The sequence below is a fragment of the Neophocaena asiaeorientalis genome, unplaced genomic scaffold, assembly GCF_003031525.2.
Source record: "Neophocaena asiaeorientalis asiaeorientalis breed wild unplaced genomic scaffold, Neophocaena_asiaeorientalis_V1.1 scaffold65, whole genome shotgun sequence".
Lineage (NCBI taxonomy): Eukaryota > Metazoa > Chordata > Mammalia > Artiodactyla > Phocoenidae > Neophocaena > Neophocaena asiaeorientalis.
This window is the reverse complement of record NW_020173215.1, coordinates 6650128-6664133: the sequence shown is the minus strand read 5'-3', so window position 1 is coordinate 6664133 and position 14006 is coordinate 6650128. Positions and strand designations below refer to the sequence as shown.

The 14006-nt window shown below is 37.0% G+C and overlaps 1 protein-coding gene across 2 annotated transcripts in view; it reads right to left on the bottom strand.

Annotated features, from left to right (window-relative positions):
* The window catches only part of LARP1B (La ribonucleoprotein 1B), a 113640-nt gene that overhangs the window by 48014 nt on the left and 51620 nt on the right, over positions 1-14006 (bottom strand). Inside the window, exon 12 of one of the 2 annotated variants that reach the window (XM_024745175.1) lies at positions 10967-12132. The exons of the other annotated variant lie outside the window; for it this stretch is intronic. Within the exon in view, the coding sequence (XP_024600943.1) occupies positions 12103-12132 (30 nt within the window). The 3' untranslated portion in view covers positions 10967-12102. Of the gene's footprint in view, positions 1-10966; positions 12133-14006 lie in introns of those variants that run through there. 2 annotated transcript variants of the gene reach the window in all.

Sequence of the window (14006 nt, the reverse complement as noted above, 5' to 3'; positions counted from 1 at the left end):
AATAGCCAAGACATAGAAACAACTTACATGTCCATCAACAGATGAATGGATAAGAAGGTGTGGTGTGTATGTATGTGTGTATATATATATACAAAATAAAATATTACTCATCCATAAGAAAGAATGAAATAATGCCATTTGCAGCAACTTGGATGGACCTAGAGATTATCATACTAAGTGAAGTTAAGTCAGAAAGACAAATACCTACCACATATCACTTACATATGGAATCTAAAATATGACACAAATGAACTTATCTACAAAACAGAAACAGACTCACAGACATAGAGAACAGACTTGTGGTTGCCAAGGGGAAGGGGGGACAGGGGAGGACTGGATTGGGCATTTGGGACTAGCAGATGCAAACAATTACACATAAAATGGATAAACAACAAGATCTTATTGTATAGCACAGTGAACTATGTTCAGTATCCTGTAATAAACCACAATGGAAAAGACAAAGAAAAAAAAAGCCAATGGCATGAAAAGCAAAAAAGAAAAGGCTGAGGAATTATTCTAAATTAAAGAAAATTAAAATTATGTAATTCTAAATGCAATGTGTGATTCTTGGAGTTGGTATCAAAAAATAAAAAGTTATAAAGGACAGTATTAAGACAATTAGAGAAATCTAAATATAGGCTATATATCAGATATAGCATTCTATCAAGACTAAACTTTCTACATTTGACAGCTATTGTTATGTAGGAGAATGTACTGGTTTTTAAGAGATACAGGCTTTATATTTAGGGATAAAGTGGCATAGTGTCTATAACTAACTCACAGGTGGTTCAAAAAATTCACATACATATTATACATATCCCTTTGGTTCAGCATTTCATTTCACCCCTGAATTATTATAAATAAGTTTTAACTCAACTTCTGCCCTCCCCTATTCTGACCTAGGCTAATGCCTCTGTTAGATTAAACCTTACTAAACCATATTTTGATCATACCACTTTTCTTTGTAAGAACTGCAATCGCTCCTTTTCTAAATTCCTACATAGATTTCAAGACACTTCACAATCTGCTCCCATCCCACCTACCCAAACAATCTTCAATTTCAGTACATCACAATAGTAGTAACATTTTTAACTTAAAGAAATTTGATTATACTTGTTCAGCAATTACAGTAACTTTTTAAGTTATTTTTTAATGCAACTGCCATTCTACTCAATGAACATACACAGTGAAGTAATTAAGCCCTAAAATGTTAATTCACATAAAGAAAAACCCAACAAAAGGATGCACACATTTTAATAATGTCCTGACCATTAAAAGGTAAAGTATCTAGGGCATTTCCTGGCAGTCCAGTGGTTAGGACTCCGCACTTGCACTGCCGGGGGCCTGGGTTTGATCCCTGGTCGGGGAAATCCTGCAAGCCATGCAGTGCGGCCAAAAAAAAAAAGAGAGATTAAAAGGTAAAGTATCTAAACAAGTATAGTTTCACCATACCCTCAAGGACCTAATTTTATAATTAAAGGCTTTCATGAATAAAAAAAGTTGAGAAACACTGACTAAATTTGAATTATTTTAAAAATCAGCCTCTTAGGAAAAGGATGACCATGAACAGGAAGAGCCAACAAGTTAGAATCTTCATAAATTTGCTCAAGTGCTTCAAACAGTGAAACACTCGAATATTTTTTTTTTTTTTTTGGTGGTATGCGGGCCTCTCCCGTTGTGGAGCACAGGCTCCAGACACGCAGGCCCAGCGGCCATGGCTCACAGGCCCAGCCGCTCCGCAGCATGTGGGATCTTCCCAGACCGGGGCACAAACCCGCGTCCCCTGCATCGGCAGGCGGACTCTCAACCACTGCGCCACCAGGGAAGCCCTCGAATATTTTATAAATACGATCCTGCTACATTACTATACATATGATAAATTTACATATGCATATTATGTATGATGTGGGGCTATGTTTAAAACCACATACGTATTTTACAAGTCGTTTAAAGGACTTTTAAGAGTATTTTGGCCATACTCAGTTTTCAACTTAAAAGGACTCTAGAACCAATTCCCAAATAATATTTAATTCCAGTGCATTAGAGAAGACACATAAGTTAGGTCTTAGACCTATCAGTGTTGAGCAACTTTTCTTTACTCAAGAAACAGTAATTTAAAAATTGCAAACTGTATTTTTCATAAATTATCTTTATCAGGATATTAAAAAATACATCTGTGTTACACATCACTGCAATTCCATCAAAGAAGGAACCAGATTTTATAAACTACATAATTTACATTGTAATAGCTAACTTAAACACTATCTTTGAAGGAGATACTTTAGAATCTGATTTTTCATTTACTGACATACATTGTTGTAGTATTGAATTCTTAGTCACTCTTCAATCCACTTTCTTTGAGACACAACATTTTCATCATCACTGTTCTTCGCAACAATCACAAGGCTTTAACATTTATTTAACAGACAGTCCACCTACTTACAGCGCCAGAGGCTACTTTCTGTCCTCAGCTCTCTTTTCTCCATTTTCCCCCTTCAAGTCAAGCCAACTTGTTCCCTTCACTAGCTGGACTACCTATTCTGTTTTGATTTTGTACCTTTCCAGATAGTGCCTAAAAACCAAGGAAAAGCTCTTGCATGCATCACGGGATGGAAATTCTGATAAAAGTTATAAGGGGGCAAATTTTACAACCACTGTTTTAGCAGTGGGAAAAAATTTTTCTCTGCCACAGAAACCTGAAAAATAAATCAAGCAGAGTCCCAGGAAAAGGCAAGAAATGAGCCAGTTGTTTAGGGCTGACTAGTCTACACTTTAAATCAAACATACAAAGGAGGTTCCTAGTCTAAGCTCAACAAACAGGGGAAACATAAAGGACCTTGGGCCTGTAAACTCCATGACATCAGGGACTTGCTGTTTATTTTCCTCAACACTGTACACAAGTGCCTATCACTAAGCTTGACACCTCACAGGTACTCCGATATCTGTAATGAATGAACAAAAAATGGATGACTGAATGAAAAACGAGAAACTGAAGTCAAGAAGAATGCGTTCCAAAGGAAGGTATTTTTTTGTGGGTTTTTTTTTGGTCAGGAGTATTGAACAAAACAGTGGGTCCTAGATTAAGTGTTTTGTTAATTATAATATAGAATATTCATTACTAGGGCCAAGTTTAAGCCTAACCCTTCTCTATAATGCCTCCCTTGATTATGCCAACCCAAAACTCTCAAAATTCTTTCATCCAGGTCTTTTAAAATAATTCTGCCTTAGTGTGAACTATATGTGTACAGTATAAAAATTAATAGATGTGAATAGCACCTGTTACCACCATCTAGGTTAACAGAACACTGACAATACCTTAAAGCTCCTTGTTTGCTTCTGCCCAATCACATTCTCTTCCTTTTCTCCAGAGGTACTGTTATATGGATTTTAGTGAAGGTCATTTCCTAACTGTTCTTTTATTAACCACCTTTGAAAGTTCCCCTAAGCAATATATTTCACTTCCCCTGTGTTTGAACTTTATGTAAATAAAATCATATTTTAATATGATAATATAATATACTGCATATATTCCATGAATAACATTCACCAAATCTTTTTTAGTTTTTTATTTGGGAATTTCTCTAACATATGCAAAAATAGAACAGTATACTGAAGCCCTATATATCCATTACCTAGTTTCAATTAGCATCCTTTTACCATTCTCTTATTTGATGTACTACACCAGCATTACTTTAAAAATCATCCCCCTTTCTTTGTTTCTAAGCGGCTCCAGTCATGGTGCTGGTGTTACCCTTGCCTGGTTGTAGGTGGCTGTCTCTCCTGTCTATAGAATTCTGGCCTGAAAATACCAGCTGGTACACCAAACTAAGCAGCTTCAACAGGGACATTATTTCCTCCTAATATCAGTTCAGTAACTAGATTTGGTTTTTTACTATTGTACACTTCTGGCAAAGAGGGAAAATAGTTCCTCGGTCTTCCTTTGTTTTTGGATTAGATTTTGATATTTCAGACTGTAAAGGGCTCTGGGGGATGATATTGATATTACCTGTGATAGCAGTAATTTTACTGAAGCAACTGCATTGAAATTCACTTGGGTTTTCTCTCATTATCAGATTCTATTCCAAACAAGTATTCTGTAAATCCAAATGGATTACCAGTGTGCTATAGATTTATTATACAACAACATTCTATGTTTGGTCTACATTGAAAATAGTTTAAGTTAGTCTTATCATCTAAAATATTTTAAAATGTTCTTTACATGAAAATTTATTTTGTATTTTTAAAACTTTAGGGACTTTATTTTTCTAAGTCAGTTAACTACTTTTAAAAAAATATTTTGTATCTACTTTTGTAACTTCATCAGAATAAAACATATTGAAAGAAAAAAAATCATCCCCATTTCTGTATCTATGATTAATTTATTTCACTGCTAAATACCAAACCATTATACACAAAGACACAATTTATCTATCCATTATACTATTTTGGACATGATATGAAATTGATGCTTATTAGATATCTGTGTGTATACATATACATTTAGAAATGGAATAGATGTTTCCTAGGATGCATAAATAGTCAACTTTAGTAAGTAATATTAAACTGTTTACAAAGGTGGTTGTAACATGCAACAACATAGATGGGCCTAGTGTGTATTATGCCTAGTGAAATAAGTCAAAGAAGACAAATACTGTATGTTATTACTTACAAGTGGAATCTAAAAAATAAAATAAATGAATGAATATAACAAAACAGAAACAGACTCACAGATATAGAGAACAACTAATGGTGACCAGTCAGGGGAGGGAGTGAGAAGGGGCAAGACAGGAGTAGGGGATTAAGAGGTACAAACTACTATGTATAAAATAAATAAACTTCAAGTATATATTGTATAGCACAGGGAATATAGCCAATATTTTATAATAACTTTAAATGGAAGATAATCTATACAAATTCTGAAGCACCAGGATGTACACCTGAAATTAATATAATATTGTAAATCAACAACACTTCAACTTTTTTAAAAAGATGGTTCTAACAATTTAATCTAGCACCAACTGTGGCATGTGAGTTCCTATTGTGCCATTCTTTACAAAGACTTAATACTGTCAGACTTTAATTTTATGATATAACAGTTATGATCTTCTGCCTTTGCATATGATAGAGTAACTGATACAAGCCTACTTCTGCCAACGAAAATAACCATAAACTGATATAAACTATTTTGGCACTGGATAACTAGCAATGCAAGATCCTGATCTCTGAAAGAAGAGAAATTCACAAGGTGGACTCCACAATCACCCCAGCTCTCTTTTCTCAGTACAATTTCCCAACCACAGCACAGCAAGCTTCAGCCCAAGCAAAGCATGGCTGTCCTGCTGAGCTGAGAAGGTAGTGATTAGCATTCAGGGAAGCTGAAGCAATGTAATCTATAGAGCAGAGCACTGAGGAAGAGGGAGATAATTAGTGTTGGAGGGGGCAATACTCTTTGTGAGTAGGGCGTCAGACCCCTGTGAGTCCTTGGCTAAAGGCTGAGCTACATACATAGAGGATAAGACTCCCTGACACATATCCAAAAACAGCTGCAATGGGACTGAGCTGAACAGTTATATTAAAGGTCCAATAGCATTGGGAGATAATGACATATAGACCCAGGTGAGAATGGAGACCCCTTGTTAACCACTCATCAACACCCAGGGCATCCAGGTAAGATGCACTTTAAAAATTAGGCCAGGCTACAAGAGTAAGGCCCACCTCCTACAGTAAGACCTACTCTAGATTCTCTAGCAAAGCCTAACACAAAACCTGATAAGATATTGAGGAGACATAGGGTTTAGAGGCTAAGCTCTACCAAGTTAGAGAGGTTTTCCACAGATCTAACCTAACAAAGAATAAAACCAAGCCCACAAAATTCCAAGCTGTCAGGCCAATAAAACAAAAAAATCAACATTCCTCAGAGGAAGATGACATAATCTATAATCTCTACAGTATAACACCTAAAATGCCTAGTAAAAAAACATTTCACATTTAATATCTAAAATGTGAAAAGAAACAGGAAGATGTAACACACAGTCAAGAAAACAACAACAGTCAACAGAAACTGTCTTCCTGATGTCTCAAATGTTAGATTTTACAATAGGGACTTTAAAGCAACTATTACAGAGTTAAGTTTGATGAACTAAAGGAAAAGATGGTCTGAATGAGTGAACAGATAGGAGGTCCCAGCCAAAAATGTAGACTACAAAAAAAATAAGTTATAAAACTGAAAACTTTGTACGTGGATGAGCTTGAGAATAGAATGGAGATGGCAGACAAAAGCTAGTGAAAATAAAGACAGATTTGTAGACATAATTTAATGTATAAAACAGAGGGAAAATAGCCTGCGAACCACAACTACTGAGCCCACGTCACAACTACTGAAGCCTATGTGCCCTAGAGCCTGTGTGCCGCAACTACTGAGCCACATGCTGCAACTACTGAAGCCCACACGCCTAGAGCCCGTGCTCAACAAGAGAAGCCACCGTGATGAGAAGCCTGTGCACCACAACGAACAGTAGCCCCCACTCGCCGCAACTAGAGAAAGCTCACACACAGCAACAAAGACCCAATGCAGCAAAAATATATAATTGAATAAATAAATAAATAAAGACTATGTTTTTTCTTTTCACAATTTCCTTAAAAGACAACTGTTAGTTTAAAGCAAAATAATAACATTTTAAGATGGGCTTAGAATACATGTAAAAGGATACGACAACACTAGCACAAAGGTAGTGGAACTATATTTTTGTAACTATAAATTATATTTGTAAGCCAAGAAATATTAACTGTCAGATGAGAAAACTGTGAAATTATATAATAATCTAGAAAGATTTAGAAAAGTTAAGGAGGCATATTATTAGCACTAGAGTAGTCACTAAAAAATAAAGTTTAAAGAATCATAACTAAGAAGCCAAAAGAGAAAATAAAATGTAATATTATAAAATGTTTGATTAACTTAGAGGTCACAAAAGAAATTAAAAAGGGAATAAAAATATTATAACTAGTAAGACCCAATTATATGATGTCTACAAGAAACCCTCCTATAAAATAAAGGCACTAACTGGGGAATTCCCTGGCAGTCCAGTGGCTAGGAATTGGAGTTTTCACTGCCAGGGCCTTGGTTTGATCCCTGGTCAGGGAACTAATATCCTGCCAGCCACACAGCACAGCAAATAAATAAATAAAAATAAAAATAAAATAAATAAATATAAATAAAATAAAGGCACTAATAGGCTGAAAGTAAAAAGATTAAAGAAAGGTGGCAACTTTGGCTTCAACATCAGACATGGCATTACAAGAAATAATGATGAGGGACTTCCTTGGGGGTGCAGCGGTTAAGAATCCGCCAGCCAATGCAGGGGACACGGGTTCGATCCCTGGTCCAGAAAGATCCCACATGCCACAGAGCACCTAAGCCTGGGCGCCACAACTACTGAGCCTGCGCTCTAGAGCCCATGAGCCACAACTACTGAAGCCCAGGTGCCTAGAGCCCGTGCTCCGCAACAGGAGAAGCCATTGCAATGAAAAGCCCACACACTGCAACGAAGCGTAGCCCCCACTTGCCACAACTAAAGAAAGCCTGCACGCAACAAAGACCCAACGCAGCCAAAATTAAAATAAATAATGATGAGTCAATATGGATCACTGTGCATATTTCACAATGATGAATCAATTCATCAAGAATACATAACTACATATGTATACTGCATCTCATAACAGATGCATATATATGCATCACATATACATGCATTTAACAATAGAGCTACAAAATTTATATAGCAAAAACTGACAGCTCTAAAGGAAGAAATAAACGAATTTCAACCACAGTTGAAGATTTTAACAGCCCTCTCTCAGTAATTTATATGAGGAAAAAAAAGTCTAAGGATATATAAGATTTGAACAATGCTATCAGATAACAGTCTGGTCTAATTGACATTTACAGAATATTACACCTAAAACCTACAAATTATTTCCAAGTATACATAAAATCCTCCACCAAGATAGTGGAACTATCTTGCTTGCTTAGTCATTTTTTTCTCTAAGCACCAACCCCATTCTAAACTTACTTCCCTTAGAAAATACTTATGGGAATATTTTGAGGCTTAGAATGACATCAGTCTACCATCAGTGGGCCAAATCTGGCCCGTGGTCTGTTTTATTGAACAGCCCTCTAGCTAAAAACAGCTTTTACAATAAAGGGCTACATTAAAATAAAATAAAAAGATACAAAAAACAACCACCATAAAACCAACCATGAAACAAAGAACATGCTACAGAGACCCTAAGTAGCCTGCAAAGCAGAAAATATTTACTATCCAGTCCTGTACAGAAGAGTCTGCCAAACTCTGAAATAAGTTCCTCCAAAGAGGATATACATTTGCTTATGCCAGGCGCCTGTGATTTTAATAGTCCAGAACTACTTTATATTCTTAGTTCTAGCTTTTTTCAGACTGAAGTATGTTATGAATTTGAGCTGCAAATCCATAAATGTTTGACCATTGAGTGGTTACTTCCCACCTGCCTCCATTCAGAACCAAGACCAAGAAATGTCCTCTGAGTAAATGTCTGCTTCTGAGCTCAGTTTCTTTTCTCTGGGATTGCATATTCAGTCAATCTATAGTACAAGCATAACTTTTTTTTGGTAATTTTTTCAATAATTTAATCTAGAATTTTTAGTTATTTTCCATAGGAGGGTTACCTGGGAACCTATCCATTCATATACTCACAGAGAGAACACCTGAATCAAGCTCCTTGTATTCTGCTACTATAGAGGTTTACGTAACTGTGGAGAGAGCAGGAAATGTAGAACATGAAAGGATGCTCAAAGAAGATGATGTCTAACCAAGTTTGAATCATGAATAGGAGTTTGTGTAGCAAAGATGATGGGGCAAGGGGCTTCCCTGGTGGCACAGTGGTTGAGAGACCGCCCACCGATGCAGGAGACACAGGTTTGTGCCCCGGTCCGGGAAGATCCCACATGCTGCGGAGCGGCTAGGTCCATGAGCCATGGCCTCTGAGCCTGCGTGTCCGGAGCCTGTGTTCCGCAACGGGAGAGGCCACAACAGTGAGAGGCCCGCATACCGCAAAAAAAAAAGATGATGGGGCAAGAGGATTTCAAGGCTTTGGTGGAACATGCACAAAAGCTTAAAGATGAGAAGAGTATCTTTGGGAAACTCCAAGTACTTCAGTGTACAGAGAAAAAGAGCAGTGAGATGAGGCTGGAAAAGTAGAAACATGGAGATATGGAAGAATTCATGAAATATGAGAGTAACACAAACAAGACTTACTGACTAACTTGAGGCAAGAGGGATATACCCATGCCAATGTTCAGGGATCCCAGACGCAATCACCAAGATAGGAATCATAAACCAACTGGGGAGTTCTGTTTACTGTGAGGAGGAAAAGGAGCTAAAGAAGGGGGTTTTGAATGGAGAAATAATACATTCAGTTTGGGGTATGTTGATTTTTAAAGAACTCTAGGACAAATATGATGAAATGTCCCAGGAGGCAGCTAGACACACTGCATCTGAAATTCAGGGTCAAAATCTAGTCTAGATATAAAAGAGTTGGGATTAAAACAACATACAGTGGTGAATAAAGTCTTGAGTAGAAAGAGTGCTTAGAGAGAGCAGTTAGAGTAAGAATGTAGAGTCTTAAGTCATAAGCCTAGGAATCTCTGACAATTAAGGAACAAACAGATGACAAACGTAAATCTAACTGAAAAAGAATGGGTACAGAAGTAGAAGGGGGATGCCCCTGGTGGTCCAGTGGCTAAGACTCTGTGCTCCCAATGCAGGGGGCCCTGGTTCTATCCCTGGTTACGGAACTAAATCCCGCATGCTGCAACTAAAAAGATCACACGTGCTGCAAGTAAAAGATCCCACATGCCGCAACTAAGACCCATTGAAGCCAAATAAATAAATACTAAAAAAAAAAAAAGAAGACAAAGTAGAAGGAAAAGTGAGAGAATGTGGTGTAATGGAAAAGCCAAAAAGTTTCAGTAAGTTAACAGCTTTAAATACTCATGACCTAGTAAAATCTAGATAGGATCTTTTCCATCATTTTTAGAAATAAATCAAGAATAATCTTGGTACTGTCCTCCATTTTCCTGCCTAATCTCTTTGGTCTAAAGCCTCCCTAGTAAAATTTCTACAGAAGAAATAGCCTGTAGTCTCCCACTGCTCACCAGGAATCTCTGATTTTTCTAAGAACCATTTTCTTCCATTCTACAAAAATGACTTAACTTTGTCACTCTCGACCCTTTCACCAGCCCCATAACCCTGACTCATTTCATTGAGAAAGGTAAAATCATGAGGAGGAAATTACTCCTATTTCTACCACGAAATCTACAAACCCATCTACACTCATGTTCTATTTCTTCCCTCCAGGTAAAGAACCAAAGCCTCTCTTTGAAAGGCCAATACCTCTCTCTGTATCAACTGCTCTCAACTAGGTGATTTTGCCCACATAACTCTCTTCAAGGTATATTTTTTAAAATTGTCATGGGGGTGGGGTGCTTCTGACATCTAGTGGATAGAGGCCAGGGATGATGCTAACCATCCTTTGTTGCACAAGACAGCTTCCACGAAAAGAATTAGTTATCTGGTTCAAGATGTCAATAGGGCCAAGGCTGACAAACCCTGATCCACAATGCTCTGAATCCTATCCAGTCTCACAGTCTCAAGAATTTAGCTCCATTTTCTACTCCCTTCTATATCTTCAACTTTCCCTTTCCACTGGACCATTCCCATAACCATGTAAAATGTTCCAGTATTTTCTAATCTTTAAAAATATATTAATAAACAAAGACACACACACACACACACAAACTTTGACTCATATCCTTTCAGGTACTGCCACTTCTCCAATATATTATAGCAAGCTTCAATATTCATATTATTCAATATAATATTCAATATTCATATATATTTGAATGCATTACATTCATATTTCCACTTGTCATTTCTTCAAACTTTTACCCCAACTTCCTCTGTGATAACTCAGCAAGTTTCCTCTTTCCTATTTATGAAGCAGCTCATAACTAAATTCAATGGTCAATTATGGTAGTTATCTATTTATCTAGATTTTTTGGATTAACTATCTCCATCCACACACCCTACTCTCATCAACATCACCATTATGAATTACTTGGAGATTGCATTTTCAACAGTCAGTCATGTCCACTACCACATTCCCAGCTCCCAGCACAGTGTGGCACAGGCCAGGCACTCAAGCAGATGTTAATGAATGAATTCCTGGGAAAGAGTTAACTTACTATAAAGCTACCATAATTGAAGCATGTGTACTAAAATAAGGAACTGACTTGTACAAGGGGCTTTGGCTAGAATTTAAATAGTGAGGCAAAACCTGAAATTAGGTCTCCTAAATTCACTTGTCTCTTCAGCAGGGAGAAGTCAAATCAAAATAATATCTAAAGGGAGAATGATGGGGCCTCATGCTGCCTGTGAGAGGAAAGCAATCTGAGGAAGTCTTTCAGAGTAAGGTATTAGGAGGAAGAATTAAAAGAGTTTTGCATTTTAAAATACACAACACAAAAGGACTAATTATGAAAATATCTGACACTGTGGCACCTGGGGAAGAAATCCACAGACTGTACTTTGATGTCACAATTTCTATGTAAAGCCTGAAGCTTCTGCATTGTCTTTAAATTCCTGGTCTCACCTCTATTTGCATCATTATTCCTGATCCCACATAACCATATGGCCTTTGTTCCTTCTCACACATGCCCAGTCTTTTACAGTTTTCAAAGGTCTTTAAAACTCAGTGAGGTAGAGAAGACAAGAATGATCCCCATCTGAGGTTTAGAGAAGTTAGTTTTTGGTCCAGAATTGCACTCAGTGGAACTTGCACACAAGTTGACTCCTGGTCAGGAACAGTCCCCAGCTTTGCCAGAGAGGTTCTCAAGTTGGTATTCTTCTCTGTGAGAAGAGGAACAGCTCAAGTGGTGGTGGTGACTCTCAGCTTGCCAAGTCAGTATGATGTCATGTCTCTGTCTGCCAGGTGAGGATGTGGCATCTCCTGGTGAATTTGTACACCATTTCCAGCTACATACCAAAGACTTCACCACAACTGAAGTTCCTCTCACCATCTGCAACAAACACAAAGGCCTGCCTGCATTTGTAAGGGAAATGCAGCAGGAGACATCAAAGTAGTCAGCAAAGTCAGAGTGAATAACAGCCATCAGGTCTCCCAAGGCTTGAGGACTCCACAAATTCAGAATAGGTCAAGGCAGAAGAGAGCCCACCTCCAGTCTACCCTCTCAACAATGAGCCTGCTGATGGTCTCAATCATCCAGCAGCTGGGTATCTTCTGTCATACAATATAAAGCCAGGAAAGCCAAGGAGAACTCAGGGAATCGACATTTAGACCACCAGTGATAACTTCACATAATACTCTAAGAAGTACTAGACAAAGCTGACATAGTGCGAAATAGCAAATGCGATGAGCCTAAAGATGAGATTAACTGACTGACCAGTGTGATTCAAAAGCTTCCAATTTGAAGGTTCTTCCTGAAATGCTAGAAACAAAGGCATGAGTATATTTAGGTTTCCACACAATCAACTCGGACAGAGGGTACAATGAGTGAAGAACTGGTTGTAACGTTTTTACTCCTTTGTTCTGCAGGTTCAAACTAAAAATTTCTCATTAGGGAGAGGCATCATGACAGACAGTAGACTGGACAATTCTTGAGCCTCACAAGCCCAGAAGTGAGCCAGCAATGAGCGACAAAATGCCGAGGCCCAGCAGCACATCTCTTGGATGGAAGTCCTATCTGTATGTCCCCTGTTAATAAAGCCTTCAACAATGTACAGCTTTGCAACACCACCCCAAGCAGACCACTGGACAAGAAGACAAATAACTGTATACAAAAAACAAAAACAGGTTCAACCTTACACCTGAAAATAACACAATATTGTGAATCAACTATACTTCAATAAAAAAACATTTTTAAGTATTAAAAAAAAAAAAAAGTTAACCCTAACCTTTATTTTAGCCCAAAAACAGCCCTGCTGCTCCAAGAAGTAACTCATCTTTGGCTTACCTCTTCTTGTCCCACACATTCCCATTCATGCTAGCCTGTTCTTAGTACTGTCATGAAATATGCCACATAGGAAAATGTATTAAACATACCTGTGCAACTTGTTTAGAAAACTAATACGTAAAATAAATAAATTTAAATGAAAATTAAAAAAAAAAGAAAATATGTAAAAAGTACTAGAAACACAACACTGTTAGTATATTGAAACCCTGTGTATTCTACTCCCTTCCCACAAAAACAATCCAAATCCTGACTTATGTGACAATTATTCCTGCCTTTTTCTTTACAGTATTACCTTCTATGTATGTTTGTACACATTTCAAAAATACATAGATCCTTTCATGGTTGTTTTATACTATTAGAAAATGAAATCTCATTCATATTTTCATGAATTTCTCATTCATGTTCTCTTCAGGTATTAGTATCAAGGTTATGCTCTTCTCATAAAATGAGTCAAGTATTCCTTTTTACCTCAGTCAATTCAACAAATATTTGAATACTTATTAGCTCTATTCACTGCAGCAAACTTTTTCATGGTTGGAATTATTCCAATTTTAGAAGAACTTGCTAATAAAATTAAGTTAAATCTTGGAGTCTGAAGATTATTTAAAATGATCTATAGCAACTTACTTTCTTTTCCAGTCAGTTTTGGTAACATATATTTTTCTAGAAATTTTTCCTTATCTAAATGTTCAAATCATTGGTCTGAAATACCTATTAAAAGTTCTCCATAATCAGTAATTACATCCTTATATTCACTGCAGCTAAAATATTTACACTTCCCTCTATTTTGTCTTCCTAAGTATAATGTTGGCCTTTTCAAAGAATTAAGTGTTGGTATGATTAATCCTCTGTTAGATCTAATTAATTATTTCTTTCCATATACTTTTTTTTTTTTTTTTTTTTGGGGTACGTGGGCCTCTCACTGTTGTGGCCTCTCCCGTTG